The sequence below is a fragment of the Abrus precatorius genome, unplaced genomic scaffold (assembly GCF_003935025.1).
Source record: "Abrus precatorius isolate BTA unplaced genomic scaffold, Abrus_2018 Scaffold2, whole genome shotgun sequence".
Taxonomy (NCBI): Eukaryota; Viridiplantae; Streptophyta; class Magnoliopsida; order Fabales; family Fabaceae; genus Abrus; species Abrus precatorius.
This window is the reverse complement of record NW_020874362.1, coordinates 22,892,381-22,911,679: the sequence shown is the minus strand read 5'-3', so window position 1 is coordinate 22,911,679 and position 19,299 is coordinate 22,892,381. Positions and strand designations below refer to the sequence as shown.

At 30.9% G+C, this 19,299-nt stretch overlaps 1 protein-coding gene and 1 non-coding gene across 2 annotated transcripts; one reads left to right on the top strand and one right to left on the bottom strand.

Moving 5' to 3' along the window:
• Positions 1-2,099: 2,099 nt before the first annotated feature.
• Positions 2,100-2,206, top strand: LOC113860403. Its single transcript, XR_003503856.1, has one exon. It is a non-coding gene; the product is annotated as a small nucleolar RNA R71 (small nucleolar RNA).
• Positions 2,207-5,347: 3,141 nt separating this feature from the next.
• Positions 5,348-7,622, bottom strand: LOC113859631 (AP2-like ethylene-responsive transcription factor At1g16060). Its single transcript, XM_027492353.1, has 8 exons — positions 7,387-7,622; positions 7,009-7,091; positions 6,866-6,874; positions 6,681-6,769; positions 6,528-6,601; positions 6,392-6,442; positions 6,222-6,298; positions 5,348-5,952 (listed from the first exon to the last, which is right to left on the bottom strand). Exons 1-8 carry the CDS (start codon positions 7,620-7,622, stop codon positions 5,348-5,350), a joined length of 1,224 nt encoding a protein of 407 aa, XP_027348154.1.
• Positions 7,623-19,299: the final 11,677 nt, after the last annotated feature.

Here is a 19,299-nt window from a genome sequence, read left to right as displayed (position 1 = left end):
AAGGGCTATCAGAAATAGAAAAAATAATATCAACATCTAATAACTTAATTACCTCCATTTTTGCTACTTCCTTTAGACTGGGGTTAAGTCTCTTTTGAGGTTGAACCTTGGGTTTGAATTACTCCTCCAAGTGAATCTGATAGGTACAAATGGAAGGGCTAAGACCCTTGATGTCATGAATGCTCCACCTAAAGGCTTCTTTGTTCTCCCTCAAGACTCTCATCAATTTCTCCTCCATAATATTTGTCAATTTAGAAGAAATTATTACAAGAAGAGAAGATGGAGGAGATAGAAAAACATATTTAAGATTAGAGGGAAGAGGTTTGAGCTCTAATTCAAGGGGTTCTTCAATGGATGATTTAGGAATTCAAATATCTTGTGCTCCTAAGCTTTCAAAATGCCTAGGCGCCAACCATTAACTTCGATTCCCACTCTCCAAAGCCAAAATTTCATCTATTACTTTCTCTATTTCTATTAAAGCATCTTTTTCAAGTGTGAGAATTTTCTCTATAGTATCATTCCTCAACCTATCAATTAATTGTACAAAGTCTAAAGAGGAAAAAAGATTATTTACAGAAATAAAATTATAGGAATCAAAACTAGAAGGGTGTTTAAGAGAATCAAAAACTTTAAAAACAACTTCTTCATCGTTTAGCCTCAATGTGAGCTTCTCTTGCTGGACGGCTATAATGGTCTTCCCAATAGCTAAGAATGGTCTCCCTAGAATAATGGAAACCTCATTATCCTCCTCCATGTCTAGTACAATAAAATTTGCAAGGAAGATGAATTTGTCTATATTTACCAAGACGTCTTCTACTATACCCCTTGGGTAAGTAATGGATCTATTTGCTAACTGTAAAGAAACAGAGGTAGGCTTGGGTTCTTGCATACCAACCTTCTAAAAACAGAGAGAAACATTAGCTTTATGCTAGCCCTTAAATCACATAGGGCTTTATCAAAATGAGAGCTACCTATAGTACAAGGAATAGTAAAACGTTCTGGGTCTTTAAGTTTTGGGGTAGCTTTTTCAAAAGGATTGCGGAGCATTCCTCATTAAGCCTTACAGTTTTAAATTCCTCTAACCTCCTCTTATTGCTTAATATTTCCTTGAGAAACTTAGCATATTTGGGCATTTGAGAGATGGCCTGCACAAAGGGTATATTGATGTGCAATTTCTTCAAAATTTCAAGGAATTTGTTGAATTGTGGGTCACTCTGACTGCTTCTCAACCTTTGCATAAAAGGGATTCAAAGTTCTTAAGGCCCGAACATTGTTGATGGTGCTTATTTCTTTTCTTGTTCTGCTTCTGCGACATCAGCGTAGCCATGCATGTGAGGGAGCACAGGCATGCATACAGCGGTATTCTGCGACTTTGGCATGTTTTCAGGCAACATCTTCTCGTTTCTCAATGTAATTGCCTTGGCATGTTTTTTGGGATTTGGCTCAGGTTGGGAGGGCAATGTCTCTAGTGCTCTTTGAGTCAACAAATTTGTAAACTGTCCCAATTGTGATTTTATCTCGAATGTATCAGAGCTTATTTTTGAAAACTTCTTGTCCATTATTTGGGCTTGTTGCTCTATCTAAAGACTTTGTTGTTTTATTTGGAACTCAAGCTTTGAAATTCTCTGCTCCAATTGAATGGTTGAGGGCTCTCTCTTTTCTGTCCTTAACCCCTAAGATTGCATATGAGGAGGTCAATAAACATTTGAATTTTAACCTCATTAGCTATTCTTCTATGAGTTCGCTATGCCATCCAAAATTGTAACTGTTGCCTAAGAAGTTAGCTTCCTCGGTCTTTGAAGGTTTTGCTAATGGATCTTATGCCCGTAGTAAGAATTCTAATTTGCTTTAATAGAGTTTCTAGCTTATTTGTTATTGAATTGCTACTTTTTACCTGGTAGATTGGAACAGCTTCCTTCTTTTTACTTCTATGATGGTCTATATACCATTGGAAATTACTAGATACTATCATTTTTATCAATGTATGGGCTGCAGTTGGCCCCTTGCATAGGAAGGATCCTCCAGCAACTGTATCAACTGTAGCTCTATTAGAAGATGAGAGTCCAACATAGAAAATCTGCATTTGCTTCCACACAGGGAAACCATGATGTGGACATCTCCTTATAAGTTCTCCAAAGTGTTCCTACGTCTCAAACAGAGATTCAAACTCATATTGTTGAAAATTGGAGATCTCTGTCATTAGCTTCGCAGAGAGTGATGGTGTAAAATATTTGGCTAAGAGTTGTTGTGTCAGGCTATCCCACGTTGTAATTGAATTAGATAAAAGTGTGGAGAATCATACATTCACCCTTTCCATGACAGAGAATGGAAAGAGGCAAAGTCTTATAATATCTTTGGTGACACTATTGTATTTGATGGTATCAGTGAGTTGGAGAAACTTTTTCAAGTGAAGGTGGAGATTTTTATCAGGTCGCCACGAAAATAGTGTGGAGTTCCAGACTAGATTGATCAAGCCCGATTTTAATTCAAAATTATTGGCCTTTATGTCAGGTGCTACAATGCTCCTGGCATCACCCTCAGCAGTGGGTGTCATGTGCTCCAAGATTGGTCGTTCTTCTGCCGTCTTTTTCTTTTCTCTACACTTCTTTCTTAGCCTATGTGCAGTCTTCTCGATTTATGGATCAAAAGTGAGTTCTGCAATAAGTTTAGAACGAATGAGCATAAAATAAAAAAGAATGTTTAAATCAACCAAATACTTGATTTTCTTTGATATTGAGAATTAATCCCCAGCAACAGCGCCAAAAACTTATTTGTAAGCAAATGTACCTATCAAAAAGTAATAAAGAATTTTTGAATTAAGAGTTCCTAATTTATCGTCTCACAGAGATTATTTTCAAGTACCAAGAATAACTTAATTTGATTGTTTAAACGTAACGGGATTGTAACAGATAAAAAACAGAGCTTAATTTTAACAATAAATTAAAAAACCAGTAATACAATGTATGAGAGAGATCAAATGAGATCAACCTAGGATTTATAGGTTCACCTACTACACTTCTTTGTGTTCTAATTAATTTAATCATGATATTGGTATCCAAATATTTGCCACCACTCATAATTAGTTTTATTAACACCCAATAATTATGTAATGTCAATATTTTTTTTCCTAAGTAAATACTTCCAATGATCATGCAAAGTAATTGGTCGAGAAAGTATGAAGATCTTATGAGTTTGTTAATTCAATAACGGCTGAAAGGAAGGAATTAAGTGTGATTAACCTAGCCCCTTATCTCATTTTATCCTATAGTTCCATTAATTACACGTGGTACGATCGCCTACAATGCAACTAACTATGGAGTGCTAAGGGTGATCAAATCTTAACATACACAATATAATCCAATAAAATAAAAATCAAACATTAAAGGAAAATTAATATCAACATTAAAGTAAAAATCACACAAAATTTGTAGTAGGATCCGCTATAACTCTAGATATGGGTTTAGTTACTCATAAGAAAATAAACTACGAAGAACATGATAAATAAACTCATAGCCAAAAAGGAAAACTCAAACAAAAGAAACCCATAAAAGTATTAGATGAAGAGAGTTCTCGTTCTCCGAAGGGCACTCAATCACTTGCTTAGACTCCAAGGGGACGCTCGTCATCCTTGCCAATGATCTCCAATGACTCTCAAAGATGAGTTTGGTTAGAATTAAGAAGAGGAAGAAGGTGTATAGAGAAGTCGAAGTGTCAAGTGTGGAGCATAAGGCCTCTTTATATAGGTCGTGGCCTGAGTTTCTAGTCGGTTAAGCTCTATCTTTTCAAATCGATTTTATTCACAATCAGAATCACTCCAAATCTTCATATCTAAGTTTAAATTTTAAATTCAAAATTTAAACTCAACTTTACATAGCACTGTCAAGAACTAAAATATCTAATTTTTATCCAGAATAACTTCATAATGCACTAATAACAACTTCTAGCTAAAATGCAATAATTAATAACATAATTAATATAAATATATATAAAATAGAGTTTAAATGTATAAATATAAGTTATAAAATATATCAAAATATGAACTTATCGTACATCCATGAGCATATTAAGATATTTCTATTACTGTAATTTGTAAATATAAAGTACAATATATATCAAAGAAAAATATCTTATCAACTTTTAAGGCTCATGAACATAATTATTTATAACTCACTATAATAATTCATAACTCTCTTTTACAACCCATTAAAAGAAATAATAGCTAAAACTCAAAAGATACCAGGATTGTTACATTTATCAAAAAAGTCATCAAACATATTCAAGGCGTCTTAAGAAAAAATCAATCACAAAAGAAAGTGTATTAGGTCCATCGAAATTAACTTTATGATCAATAAGTATTTATGAGAAACAAAAATAAGGATGAAAAATGAATCAAACTTTTTTTATAAGTTAAAATTAACTTATCTTTAAATAAATATTTATGAGAGCAAAAATAAAGAAGTAAAATTCATCAAACTTCTTCTAGAAGTTAAAATTAACTTATTCTCTTGTACTGTTTTATAAGTTTTTTCAATTAACTTCTTCAAAGTATACAATGCATAAATTTATTTAACTTATAAAAAATATTTTAGTTATCTTACCTATTATTTTCTTATTTTATAAGTACTTTTGCATAAGCTTATCTAAATTAAGTTTTAATATAATTTTTAAATAAAAGCTTTTTACTCTTTGATTTCTAAAGATACTAGTTACGATTTTCCTTTCCAAAATTTTGAATTTTAGTGACGAGTGACTGTGTGCAAAAGCATAAAATTTTCAAAAATTAATATTAAGGGTTAAATATATTTTTAGTTTTCATATTTTAAAAAAATTTATATTTTAATCTTTTCAAACAATTTTTTTAATTCTTATTTTTTATAAATTTTTATTTTTAATCCCTAATACTAACATGGTCAAATAAAAATTTGACATGTTGCAGTATTTTAATGGATCAGTCACTATTAGAGACTAAAAATAAAAATTTATAAAAAATTAAGGACTAAAATAAAAAAATTATTTTAATATAATAAAAATTTTACTAGAATATGAAAACTAAACATATTTAAGCCTAATATTAATGACTTCGGCACTTCATGTTCCTGTATTTGACTTTTTCGTCAACAGACAGTACAAGATTAAATAATATTCTTAAAAAAATTTACCCACTTCACATCAAATTATTAAAATCAACTCATTCATGTTATTGTTGATTTATGAACAGTCAAGGTTGAAGTGCGGGTATGCACATCTTAGCAATTATTTGACATCCACTAGTATGCTAAGAAGGGAGAGATTTTCTCCCAAGTTCCCAACTGTGTTTCTTAACAGCAAAAAAAGATAACAAAAGTGATCAGTTAGGCATGTTGAAAGCACCATTCCATAGGGATTGCACATTTCCATGATACATAGGCAATGATCTCTCTTCTGATGACTCCAAGTTTGGTAATCTGTTGTTGATATTAGAACACAAGTAAGTACCAGTGTTGTCATTATCATAAATCCCTCCTCCAATCCCATCATTGCCCTCTCGTGAGTATTTTAATTCAACTTCTTCAGCTTCTTCATTAGAAGTATTCAGATTTCTCTGCATCAATTCTCTAAACACTGAGGATTTTAAGAGAAGTCCTAATGCTGTTGGGGAAGATGACTTGTTGCAAGGACTTAAAGGAGTCACATACTTGGAAAAGCCTTGCTTCTTGTCACTGTCCAATTCATTTGTGGAGAATGAATGGATGAGTGAGTTGGATAACTCAGTGTTTCCTCTGGTTTGCATTGAGTTAGAGGTTGCAAAGTGTTGAGGGTCTGTGCTTGGCTTTTGCTCTTGAAAAGCAGTAGAATGTGCTCCTGGTCTTAGCCATCTGATGTAGGTGCTCAAGTCAAAGTTTGTCACTGCATTTATGCCTCTGTATTCAATTGCTGCAATATCATAAGCTCTAGCTGCCTCTTCTTGTGTACCTTTAGAAGCCATTGAGCACAATATAAGGTAGCAGTTCTTTATATTTAAAATACTAGGACAATGAGTTTGACTAGTTAACCTATAGCCTACTATGACAATGAGTTTGACTAGTTAACCTATAGCCTACTATCTAAGTTCTAATCCTTTACACTGTTTCCCAAAATTCATCTTATTTTAGACATGGATGTAGAGTGAAATGACAAATGTTATTTGAATTGTGCTCTACATGGAAAACATGGGGACTTGAGTTAAGAATGTAAAAACTCACTGTAAGTCCCAAGGTAAAGGTACTTGTTGCCAAACACTCTCCCAATCCTTGCTTCCCATCTTCCATTGTGATGGTGCCTGTATTTAGGTTTCAGACTTACCTAAGCTTCATGTATTTCTTTGTTGGAAACAAAAGATATGTTTGAATGCATAATTTAGAAAGTATTTCACCTTGCCACTCCTCTATACTTTGATACACCTCTAGAAAAACCACTGCTCCTCCTATAGTGAAAACAGAAAAAGGATATAGAACTTGGGAAATATCAAAATGTTATAATGGCAGTATTTCCTGAAATATTGGGATTACCTTCTCAATGAAGCAAGATACTCTTCTTTGGTTACAGTTTTCATTATCTCAATTTCTTTCTCATAATCAGATACCTGCAAAAATACAAACTTGGAAATTACCGAGCTACTCATCAACAATAAAACTTGCTCAGTTTTTAGACTAAACACATACAGGGAAATTTGTGAAAGTTGTTGTTCCCCAGTACTTGAGTGCCGCCAAATCATAAGCTCTAGCAGCAGCTTCTTCATCATTGTAAGCTCCTGATTATAGCATGAAAGAATCCCAGAAGGTCAATTTCTATTCTATTCTTTTATTCAGAGAAAATATTATTGGAATTAAAAAACTGAAATACTTACCCAAATATACTGCTCCAAACCAGCAAAGCAACAAATTCACATTCACAACCAGGATCACCATTCAATGAACAAGGTGTAAGCAATAATAATAAATATAATAAATAGCCAATGAAAGTGAAGTGAATGGCAAGTTCAGAACCTACCTTGCTTTCCTTTTTTCTTCTGAGTGGGATTCCAGGTCCCTTTATCCCATAAATGTGCTTCAAACCTTCCAGTCCATCTATGTCTGCTTCACAGGAAGATACAATTAGCTTCAAATCAAAAATCAGTCCCTCACATCAAAGGAAAAAAAAGAAAAGAAAATGTTTTTTGTACATCAAAGGTAGGACATCTTTTCGTTTCCCCTATGATTTTGGAGATTAATTTTTAGATGCGTGTACATGAAAAAGATATAGTAAGATAGAAATAGAGATAATTGTATATGGTGTCACATTGTGTTAGTTTCTAGACATTCAAATAGCATAACTAAAAAAGGAAAAAGTTAAAACTAACAGAATAAGATGTTTATGAATATGACATGCCTGCTAACACCCCTAAACCTTGAGCTTCTCTTAACAGTGGTGGCAGTTGATTGGCCACTCATTTGTTTCTGTTCTTCTAACTGTTCACCTTGTTGTTCATTGCCCCCTAACACTGCCATAGATGAATCTCTTCGCCTTCTTTTGACACATTTAGTGGCAATAACCTCAACACCATCCATCATGAGCAATCTGTGATTTCTTGTGCTTAGTTCAGATTTCACAGGTGCAAGCTCCATTGCACTCCTGTTCTTCAGCAGCAAAAGCCAATATAGACAACACTGCAATTTACTGGAAAGTTTCAAGTTGTGACTTATCTATATATCCTACAAAGTTACAAAAAACACTTGTTTTATGCTCAAGTTGTCCTTTTGTTGTTTTAACTTAAATTTGGAACCGGGACAAATTAATGTCGATGATAACATAAACGTAAAACAAGCTCAATTTGCCCACACCCCACGAAACCATTAACCTATAGCTAAAAAGCTTGCTTTTTTGGAGGTATAAACAAAATCATCCGGCACAATATGTAAGACAAGGTTAAGTTGAGAAGTGTCCAAAATAATGCTTTGAATTTATCAAAGTCTACAAAAGTTTATTATGGACTAATTTCTCATTTCCATGTGTTATAGAGCAGTGATCAAATGAGAGTGCTGAGGCTACTCAAATGGAGAAAATTCTCCTGAAAGAATGAGAGCAAAAAATTCACATAAAAGTAACCGTTATTTGGTTATCGTTTCCACCTAATACAAAATATGAAGTCAAGTGACTAAGCATTTTTATTTTTTTTTTTAGTGATTAAGCTTTCTTTATCGATCAAGTTGGCAAGAATAAAATGAAATGAAATAAGGTAGCTTTTGGCCAGCCTTTTCAGATTGGTTTCTTTTTAAAAAGAAAATTTGGGTCAAACAGAATTTGAGAAAAACTCTTGAAAAAATATTTTTAAAAATATATATTTTTTAAAATATAGTTTTATAAAAATTAAGGTAACATTTAATCCAATTTGTAAATGTTTTCTTCTTAAAAAAAAGTTAGAGTAAACATGATATTATATATACAGAGTTATACAAAAACTAATAAATGAACTTGCATTAACTCATCCTAAAGAAAGACAAATTAAGCTACAGTATTCAGTGAAGGTTAATCAACACATTTTTGTCTAGAGCAAACGGTTTAGGCAAGTTCCGAATAAATGAGTTGAAACAATTTTGTTTTTTTGGAATAAGCAGGTATAAGTAAATCTGTGGTCAATGTAATAAAGAGAAGAACAAAATTTGTCAACAGTGAAAGTTGTTAACTATAGGCCTTGTAAATGTCGTTCATAAAGAGTACTTATTTGTTGCCTATTTCTCAAATTTGTGTAAAAATTCCAACCAACTTGGACTCTAATAGCAGAGAACAGGACAGAAAAGAGTTTATTCCCTCTGCGGAGGTTACGAGCTATAATTCCTAGGAAACACCAATGATATCTATGCAAAACTATTCCCTTAATATGGAGAAATCAAAAGACTAGATTTCATCCACTGCCTGAGCAATTCCTTATTCTCTCAACATTATGCATGTTAACTCTCAAAAATCTTACTAAAATTGTTGTGAAGGTATTTCTGACATTTGATCCATATGCATTTTGAGGTACACACAAAAATGTCCAGCAAACCCAAACAACCATCAAATAAAGGGGACCAAAATGCATGCCCTGTGGAAAGCCTACCTGTTAAATAATTAAAATTTGACATTGTATGTAATCTTTTATATAATTATTTCTATTTTAAATTTATTTTTATACACATGTCTCAAAATTCACTCAAAGTAGGGTAAACAAAACAATTAAAAGTTATCTCTAAAGTTATTAAAAAAAATTACTTGAAAAGTCTTAATGAGTATTCAGTTATTCATGTCATGAGTGAGAGCTTGGAGATAAATGTTAATGTAGTCATACGTTGACGTTAGAAAAGTTATACTAATTGTTAATTAGCATAAATCAAAATAAAATCTCATTTAAAATATAGTGGTGATGAGATGATGGGCTCCAAATCCTGTGCAACTCCCTCAATTGTTGAGATATGCTCTCTTTATTAGATGTCGAGATTGAGAACACAGACACTTCGACTACAGTGAGTTAGCGAGAGTTAGGACTTAGGAGCTATTTTTAGGGTTTGATTGTTTTAATGTTAGGAGCTTCTTTAACTTTGTTTGTCCAGAGTGAAAATTAATTACATCACATCCATCTAACTACAATTTCAATGGTATTGGAATGCATGCAATGTGATTTTATCACATAATTAAATATATACTTAGTGTATTTAAAAATATATTAAAAAATTTACAAAACGTGAATCTAACACAAAAATTATTATTAACAGTGTTGAAATAAGGAATCAAATACGCCCTTAATATATGATTGAACTCATGTTTAAATAGTCATATATTCATATGTATTTGAATATTTTTAATTTTAGTTTCTGTGTTAAATCAATGTTTAAAGATTTTTTTAACGTATTTTCAATTGTATCGTTTGATAAAATATATGCATTTTTCTAAGATATGGATAACCCTTACTTTTATATAAATATTTATTTTAATAGGAATCAAATACGCACTTAATATATGTTTGAACTCAAGTTTAAATAGTTGTATATTTTCAATGTTTCTAATTTCAGTTTCTGTATTAAATCAACGTTTAAAGTTTTTTTTTAATGTATTTTCAAATGTACACTTGATGAAACATGCATTTTTTAAGATATGAATAGCCCTTACTTTTATAAAAATATTTATTTTAATATGAATCAAATAAGCACTTGATATATGTTTGAACTCACGTTTAAAGAATATATTTCAATAATTCTAATTTTAATTTCTGTGTTAAATCAACGTTTTAATTTTTTAACGTATTTAATTTCAAATGTTCATTTGATAATTTTGTAAGATATGGATAGCCCTTACTTTTACAAAAAAAATATTTTAATGGTCATAGATTGATATTTATTTTAATACTACTAATTTTAGCTTTTTATATTGAGACAACGTTTATAAATTGTGTTTCAATGTATTTTCAAATTTATACACCTAATCAAATTGATGCATTCTTGCAAGATACGAGTAGCCTTGTTTTTATGGAAATGTTCTCCATCTTTGTACAAGATAGTAGTAAGGATATATATACCATCTCTGGTATAATTGCTAGTGTGTTAATAAATGAGTTATGCGAGTAGTATATGTTTGCAAGCAATTTGTACATTCTTCCACTGTGGATGCACGCATGGTGTCATACTGGTTAAGCTTTAGGTCTTGAAGAAAAATTATGACAAATCATTCACCCAAAGTGTTGCCTAAAACACACACGTAGGAAATATAATAAATGATAAAAACTATTTTTATGTGAGATTAATAAAAAAAAATATTAATAACACACTCTTTAACACGTTTTTTTATCACATTTTTTGTTAACTAAAATTTATTAAAAATTATAAAATTACAGGTCCTTACTTTTAATTTAATATTTTTTAGTTTTAATTTTATAATTTTTAATAAATTTTAACTATAATATATATATATATATATATATATTAAAAATTATATTTCTAAATAAATATTAATCATCAAATCTTATCGTGAATAATTAGATTTTTTTTTTATTGCTACGAAGAATTAGAGTATTTGGAAGTACTTTTTGGTATGAAAACAGTTTGTTATTTTTATAAACCTTTTTAAAATTATTTTAATTAAACTCTTCATATATAAATTATAAGAAAACAATTTTTGTAGTTATTTTAGTAAGTATTATGCTCAAATTTATAACATAAACCTAATGTAATAAGAGTTTATTTTGAATAAATGCATAATTAAGTGTTTACTTAATACTAATTTTTTTATATTCAACAACCTTTGTTAAAGAAAATATAAAATTAAAAAAATTTATCTATCCAACCATAAGATAGATTAGCCACTACACTCTAATGTAGGGGTTGGACCATAACAAAGAATATAATGACCAATAATTAAAGATAAATAGCAAATGCCGAATTGTAAAGGCAAATTTTGAGTTATACAATGTAGAAATGGAGGTCATAACTTACAAACAAACTAAAGATCGATTTGCAAGATATACCAAAGGTTCATCTATGCAAAACACAACATAGACTATCTTATAAACAATTTCGTAAATGCACCAAATCGCATGTAGTAACAAAAATATTATCCACTGAGATAAATAATTCAAGTACCACTTCATAAGAATTATGCTAGTTAAGTATAAACCAAAATATGGAAATAAGAGAAAATCAATTGTATTGTAACACTCAATAAATTGAGAAATGAATAACCAAGTTTAATTAACTTGAAGAGTAATAATAATGTGCAAAAAATTGATTATGAAACTATATTGGATTGAAGAGTAAAGAAAGCTATGAGAACGAAAATTGAGTTGTAATTTGATTAGAAATGTAGGTTGAGTTCAGATTTCCTTAATCTTTTTCCCTTATATAGATTCATGTATAATCCAAAATTTAATTCCAAGTTAATGATCAGATTTTTTGAATTACCTAATCCCAAATCTTTGGTTAATTGGTTCTAAACTAACTTTTAAATTCTTAATTCCTTAGGTAATCGAGAAGAGGGTTAGCATTAAGTGTAGAAATCAAAGTGATCTCACATTTATAAATTCCTATTCCTAGATAATTCATAAATATGCAATTCTATCCAAGCCCAAGAATGATTGCAATCTCCTAATTGAATGATTCTTTTTCTTTATCCTTGAATACTTAGAAACAAAGAAGTATTAAGTGTAGGATGGAAAACATTAATTGGGGTTCAAAATCTAGATTGGATTCAAGTAGTTAATTCATTACAATGGGTTAGGGATTAAGTTTATCATTTTTCTTCCTTAATAAAACTAATTTGAAAAATATAAAGTGGAAAGAAACTAAAATTGAATATTGACATCAAATTCATCACTAAGGAAATTAAAGATTACCAGAAAAATAAGTCGTAAGAATTTAGTTTGATGAGTTCTTAACTCATAAAAAATTGTGGTGTTTTTGGATAGTTTTGATGAATTCAAATTTTGACTAGTATTTTACTGTAACTTTAATCCATTTGAAAAAGAAAATATATTAGAAAAAGCAGAAAAACTCATAAAAATAGAATTATTAAGGTTTTCTTTTAAATTCATTGTTATTTTAGCATTTATGAATTTTCTATGTATAAATTAATAATTTAATAATGTTTTTGTAGAAAATTCTGAGCAAAGTTAATGAAAATGGAAGATCAATGGAAAAATAGAAGAAAAGTAGCAAATCTGGACTCAAAGAACAAGGTTTATGAAGTTTGAGCTGGGTATGATCACTATTGCCAGTGAAAGTGATTGATCCAAAACTTAAATGAAAAGTGGAGTTTGTGCGTAATCATTATTATCTACAAGAGTGAGTGTTCCAGAGGCTTTCTCAGAAGAACACAGTGCGCGTTATCACTTTTACTAGTTAAAGTGAGCGTTCCAAAGAAACTCTAATCACAGCAAAATAGCGCGTTATCACTTTCGCTGGTGAAAGTGAATGTTTCAGAGAAGTCTCAGTCTTAGCGAGTAGCGCGTTATCACTCTCGCCAACAAGAGTGATTATTCCAGAGAGGCATGTAGTAAGGCAAGTTGCGCGTGGCCACTTTGACTCATGAAAGTGAACACGCGCACAACTCGACTTTCAGCGTTGCCACTTTTATGAATAAAAGTGAGCATTCCAGTCTTTTAGAACACCAGATAAGTCTCTACGTGGCTACTCTTGTGAAGAAAAGTGATAACGCGCAAAAGGCAAGAAAACTTATAAATTGCAGAGGCGCTCAAATTTTTGGGATCTTTGGTTCATTTTTCATTTCCACTTAGTTTTCTAGTGTGAAGAGAGTCTGAGAGAGAGATTGGGGACAAACATCGAGCTTCAACCTAGAGGAATCAGATTGAAGATCGATTGAAGATGACTCTTTTGCATTCACTCTTCTCTTCTCTTTCTTTTTCTTTCTCTGCTGTAATGGTTGCTTAAATTCTTTATAGTTAGGGATTGTGGATCCAAAACGAATGTGTTGAATCGATTCTGGATCTGACTTTTGAGTTTTGGAATAGATTGAGTGATTGATTTTGCACTTTACATAGTGATTGAATGGAAATTTGATTAACTAATTACAGAGAAACTCTTATCAATGAAAATTGGATTTGTTTCTCAGATCTGAATCAATTACCAGGATAATAGCTTTCTTAGGGATAAGAGAACTTGATCTTGCAATCTTATGGTTTCTTACACTTAAAACAACATTAATTTGAATCAGATCTAAGGAATTAGAATGATTTGATTGAATGTTAGGTTCATTGAGTTAAGGAATTAACCTCTGAATAATATAACGTGAAACTGATTGTCATTCTTTCCAATTACTTACAAGTTCAGAACTTTATTGATTCAACATTGAAGTTTTGGTGAAACAACTCCCTAGCTATGTTTTCCACATCTGTTAATCACACATTTGCATGTTAATTGTTCTGTTTGTCTTTTGAGTTCAATACTTGTCAATTTTAATTCCAAACTCCATCTAAAATTTGTGAAGCTCAACTAATTGTGCCCTTGTAAAATGATAATTGAGTACTTTTATTCTCTGAGGATGATACTTGGGACTCTAACACAGTTCTATCATTTTTATAACTTACTACATCATCACTAGTACACTTGCTAGTCAAATTAACTGCTCTTTAGAAGTGTGACAAGTTTTACTAAATAATCAAATTATTTTGGTGTAATTTTATTGGAAAAGTCAATGGAAAGAATTAATTCTCTGAGTTGCATTTGATAGGTCAATTACTAATGTGTTGCAATTGTTTTTAGAAGGTTTTAGAAGAGTAATTGTCTTTGGATCTGGTGGACAAAAGTTGGAAACCTGCAAAACCTTTTTGTGGACACAACCCCAAACTTAAAATGATTATTTGTCCCCAAGCAATGTTCTTTCCTTATGAACAAAAGGTTATAACCAAATTTTTAACATACAACTTCCTCAATCCCCTCTTGCAACAATAGAGATAACTCTTAAATGTTCATAAGCAATTTTACCATTTTCTAACACTGTGAATGAATTAAACCTCACTTTTGAGATTAGTGTTTCACTCTTATGCTCAAAGTGTTTTAAACTTATATTTACTGTCCTAATTGCTTTTGCTAGCATTCCTTATCATAGGCTTGACAATGTTCTAACTCACAACTGCTTATGCAACTGCTTATGCAATGCTATCACAAATCAAAAGGATTTCAATTGCTATCACAATTGTGTGTGTGTTTTTTATTTTTTAAGAAATTGCAATTGAAATCAATTCTATAAATCAATAACAGTTGTCCACCCTCACCCCAAACTTAAGATTGTTGCTTGTCCTCAAGCAATTTTATAACTCCAAACTGAATTCTTTAAATTATCCAAACTAGTGCTCAAATCCTCTTATTCACAGGATAGGGATACAATGGTTTTTTTGCTGTAAGGCAAAAGGTAGAACAATATAAGAAGAATGAGGTTTAGGCTCAAGCAATTTTGTAACCCCAAACTCAATTCTTTAAATTATCCAAATCAGTGCTCAAATTCTCTTATTCCAGGATAGGGATACAATGGTTTTTCTGCTGTAAGGAAAAAGGTAGAACAATATAAGAAGAATGAGGTTCAGGTTCAAGCAATTTTGTAACCCCAAACTTAATTCTTTAAATTATCCAAACCAGTGCTCAAATCCTCTTGTTCACAGGATAGGGATATAATGGTTTTTCCGTTGTAAGGCAAAAGGTAGAACAATATAAGAAGAATGAGGTCCAGGCTCAAGGGGGTTGAACAATGGGTGAACTAAAAGGTAGGTTAATTTTGGCTAAGTAGCTATGAGGAAAAAAGGAAAAGAAAATTCCTCAATCATCTCAATGACTCATCTTAATGACAATAAAGCAAGGTAACATGAGAAGAATAAAGACAAGTTCTAAAAAGAATAAACAGGGCAATCATGCATACAGCAAAGAATTCAATCCAATTGCTCATAAGGTAAAATCTTGAATTTAAAACATCCATAGGTTGTAACACTCCATTCAAAAATTACCTATGAATCATCAAGATAATTGGAGTTGTGTAATAGAAGTGTTGATATGTGCATATACTAGTAGGATTTAACAAGATGTCGAGGGAATTCATACAAATGAAGGAGAATTGTTCATACTGTGCTTAAGAGTGGGTTAAGAAAATAAGGTAAAGACTTCCCTGTATTTGAGCAAAAAAAGGCATGGAACTTGCCTGTTACCCAAATTAGTATAACCTGCAACAAAAGAAAACAACAACTTAGCATGCAACACATCAATGCAACAAATGAAAAAAGAAAACATGCAGAATATTATGCATGGGCATCCATGTGTCCTCAAAAACCAAATGTACATGAAATTAAAACATCAAAACTCAAAATTAAAAGAAGAATACGGTGATTCTAAATAGAGAAGGTAGTAGGGTAGTAAACTTCAAAATTCCTCTTCTTCATCCTCTTCAGCAGCAATGGTAGGGTTAACTTCATTAAGCATGATCTTCAACAACTGGCTACAAGATAATCCTTCTTGTTCACTGTCATAAACTTGTAAGTCTTGAGCAATTCGATCCACCTTGGCCTCCTGACGGACCATACCATGCATCAGTAATTTAGCTTGTCCGATAGTGGCCATTTTCAATTGAGCAATATTGTTGAGGATCAAATTCAGTTGTTGTTTGCTAGACGAAGTGAAGGAAGATGATGGAGTACTGGTACCAGGTTTCTTCTCAGCTCTTCTACTTGAATTCTCAGCAAATGCATCAATAGTGGCTGCAGTTATCCATTTTGGTTTTTGAACTAGGATATCAACTGGATCAATTTTTACCTTAGCCTCCTCACAAAGTAAGGTAATAAAGGATGGGCAGGTGAGGGATCTCTGGTTGTCATCTTCCATGATTTGATAGAGTTCCTGGTAAATAACTCTACCCAAATTGATATCAATACCCATCACTATGCAGTAAAGAATCTAAGCTCTCCTTAGAAGAAGTGTAGTGTCATGGAGAATTGGGCTCAAAGATCCAATAATAAACTGAAACTATACCCTAGGAATTAGAAGAAGGTCATCACCAGCTTAAACTGCGTGGTTCAACACTACCCAAGGATCTTCATTCTAACCCTAGTTTGCACAGGATTTGAATGATCACCTGATAATCTGAGGGCTTCTGGTGATAGGATGAAAAGTTGATCTCTACTTATAGATAGAAGTGAGTATGGATTGCATTTGTATAAAAACAAATTAAATCTATTTAAAATCTAATAATATGGATTGGATTCTAAACTAATCTATTTTAATTTTTTTTTAAATTGGTTTTAAAATTTAAATTTGATTTAAAACTTATTTTAAATTCAGTAAAATATACTATAAATATTTTTTATACTATTATTGAATTATTATATTAAAAATAAATTTTACAAAAATTAATATAAAATTATATCTGCACATATTTTAGTAAATTAATAATATAATTTTTTTACATTCATATTGTATTAAAATTAAATTTATATTTTTTTTATTTTTACTATTTATCCACCACACAAATTAATTATACAAATTAAATTTTAAACTAAAATTAGTTTTAAATTTTAAATTTAGTTTAAAAATGATTTAAAATTTGGTTTTAATTGAAACCAGTTTTAAATCTAATGTTTTATGTTAAGTTAGTTTTAGTTTAGTGTTAAGTCAAATTAGTTTTTAATATAGTTTTAAATTTAATTTTTTTTAAAAATGATTTTTTTAAAATTTAATTTAAATATAGTTGACAAAATAAATATATTATAAGCTTTAATTACTGAACACACTTTCAATAGTAAATCAATTACGCCTATAATGTGAATAATACACGATCATTTTAATTTAAACAATACAAAGCAAAATTTGATTCTTATGAAACACTAGGAAACAAAGAAATTATGAAACAACGGACTAAAATGTGAAGCTCATTGCAAGTCTGCGATGAGTGCGCTTCTTGTAAAGGATTCGATAACTTCCACAATCTGCAGAAACATATGCACTGGTTTTTAATAAATTAAATCTGATTTTATTAAATGGATCCAAAACCTATCCCATCCAGATGAAAATGGATTGGATGCCTGAAATTTTTTTAAAATTCAGATTTTTCAATCTAGTTTGTTTTAGTTATGGAATAATGGTAGGAGCGTTTATGCTAATGTGCACCACGACAACTAAAAATACATGGATAGAGATAAACAAAACCACAAAAAAGAATTATAATAGATGATGGTTGAGTGCAAACAGAGGATGGAGGGTTTAACAGAACACATTGCATCAAACAAAAAGTACTATGTGCCACTGTCTATAAGTGAGAAACAAGCATCCAGAGAAAGAGCACAAATAATATCACATTGCATCAAGGATAACAATATCACAGGCAAATGTATGAAAATGACTGGGCATATTAAATATGGTGGGTTTATTTTTAGGAAGATTTCTAGACCCCAAAAGGATAGCTTTCCCCAACAGACTACACCAACAAGCAATAGAAAAGACGCATGTCCTAAAACATGAGAGGAACATATGCTAATAGGGTGACAGCAACTGACACTTTGCAATCCATAAAAAATAATCATACACCCAAGGTATAAGCACCTAATTAGGTTCCAAACTCTCATCAAAACGGAAAAGATGAACATGCACACCCAAGAGAAAATAACAAAACACGTGGAGTAAAATAGAGAAAAAAATGTCACACAGATTTTGAACCTTGCAAAATAAAAAGCATACCTGGTTAATGTTGAAAACAGATGCAAACTAGGGCTTGTAATGATGAATAGTTTAATGAGGGGAGGAAAAGAAATCAAAGATGATTGGGGAAGATGGTATGACATGTGGGTGATCAAAGAGTGTAGGGATTTAAAGAGGAAGTTGCGAAGTTTTTAAGGCATAAAGCAAATTAAAAAATGAGGCTTTTTTTATTAATAAAATAATTTATTATTATTAATTAAGAATTATAGTTAATTAAATATTATTTGTAATATCAATAAAAAATTAATAATTAAATTATATATTTGAATTAAAAAAATTTAAATTTAATTTTTTTAATTTTTAAAAGTATATTAAAACTAAAAATAAATAAATTTAGGGGGCCTAAAGCCCTTGCCTTACTTGTCTGGACCTTAGGCTGCCCCTGTTAGTACTCAAGTACTTGAGTGTACCGTTTCCACAAGTAATTGCATAAATGACAATAACTTCTCATTTTTAAAAAATTTAAATTTATTTATTTATTTTTATACTTTTTAGATAGACACATTACAAAAAACAAGAACCCGCTTGTGTCCTCACATTGAAGTTGGGTGGATACTTGAAATGTTATGTGCAAAAGGGAGTGACAATAGCATCCTCATGTCCTCATACTTACCTCTTAATGTGTCTACACTTTTAACAGAACATAACAGGTCATTTTGCATTTGCTACATAAGTAATAGCAAAAATATGTATGTTCTTGCAACTGCATCATTTAACAAGGTTCTTTAAAATACCTATAGAGATTCAATTGGTTAATCATTAGTGAAAAGAAATAACGAAAAGAAACTTTAAGGTAATGATAACAAGTTTTTCAAATTACAAGTGAAAAGTGGAAAATTATTGACTCTACTCATATGATACACTATTGTTGTGCCATTCCTCTCAAGGGAGGTCAGAGAGGTTGATGGTGGCTTTTTCCCTTTAAATAACTCACCCAAGGTATATTTTTAGATGTTACTCATTGACTTTGAATGTCCTTTCAGTTGAAAGATCTTGAATTTCAATTGCCCCATAAGGTAAGACTTTTTTTACCACAAATGGGCCAAACCAATTGGATTTTAACTTCCCTAAAAACAATTTTAGTCTT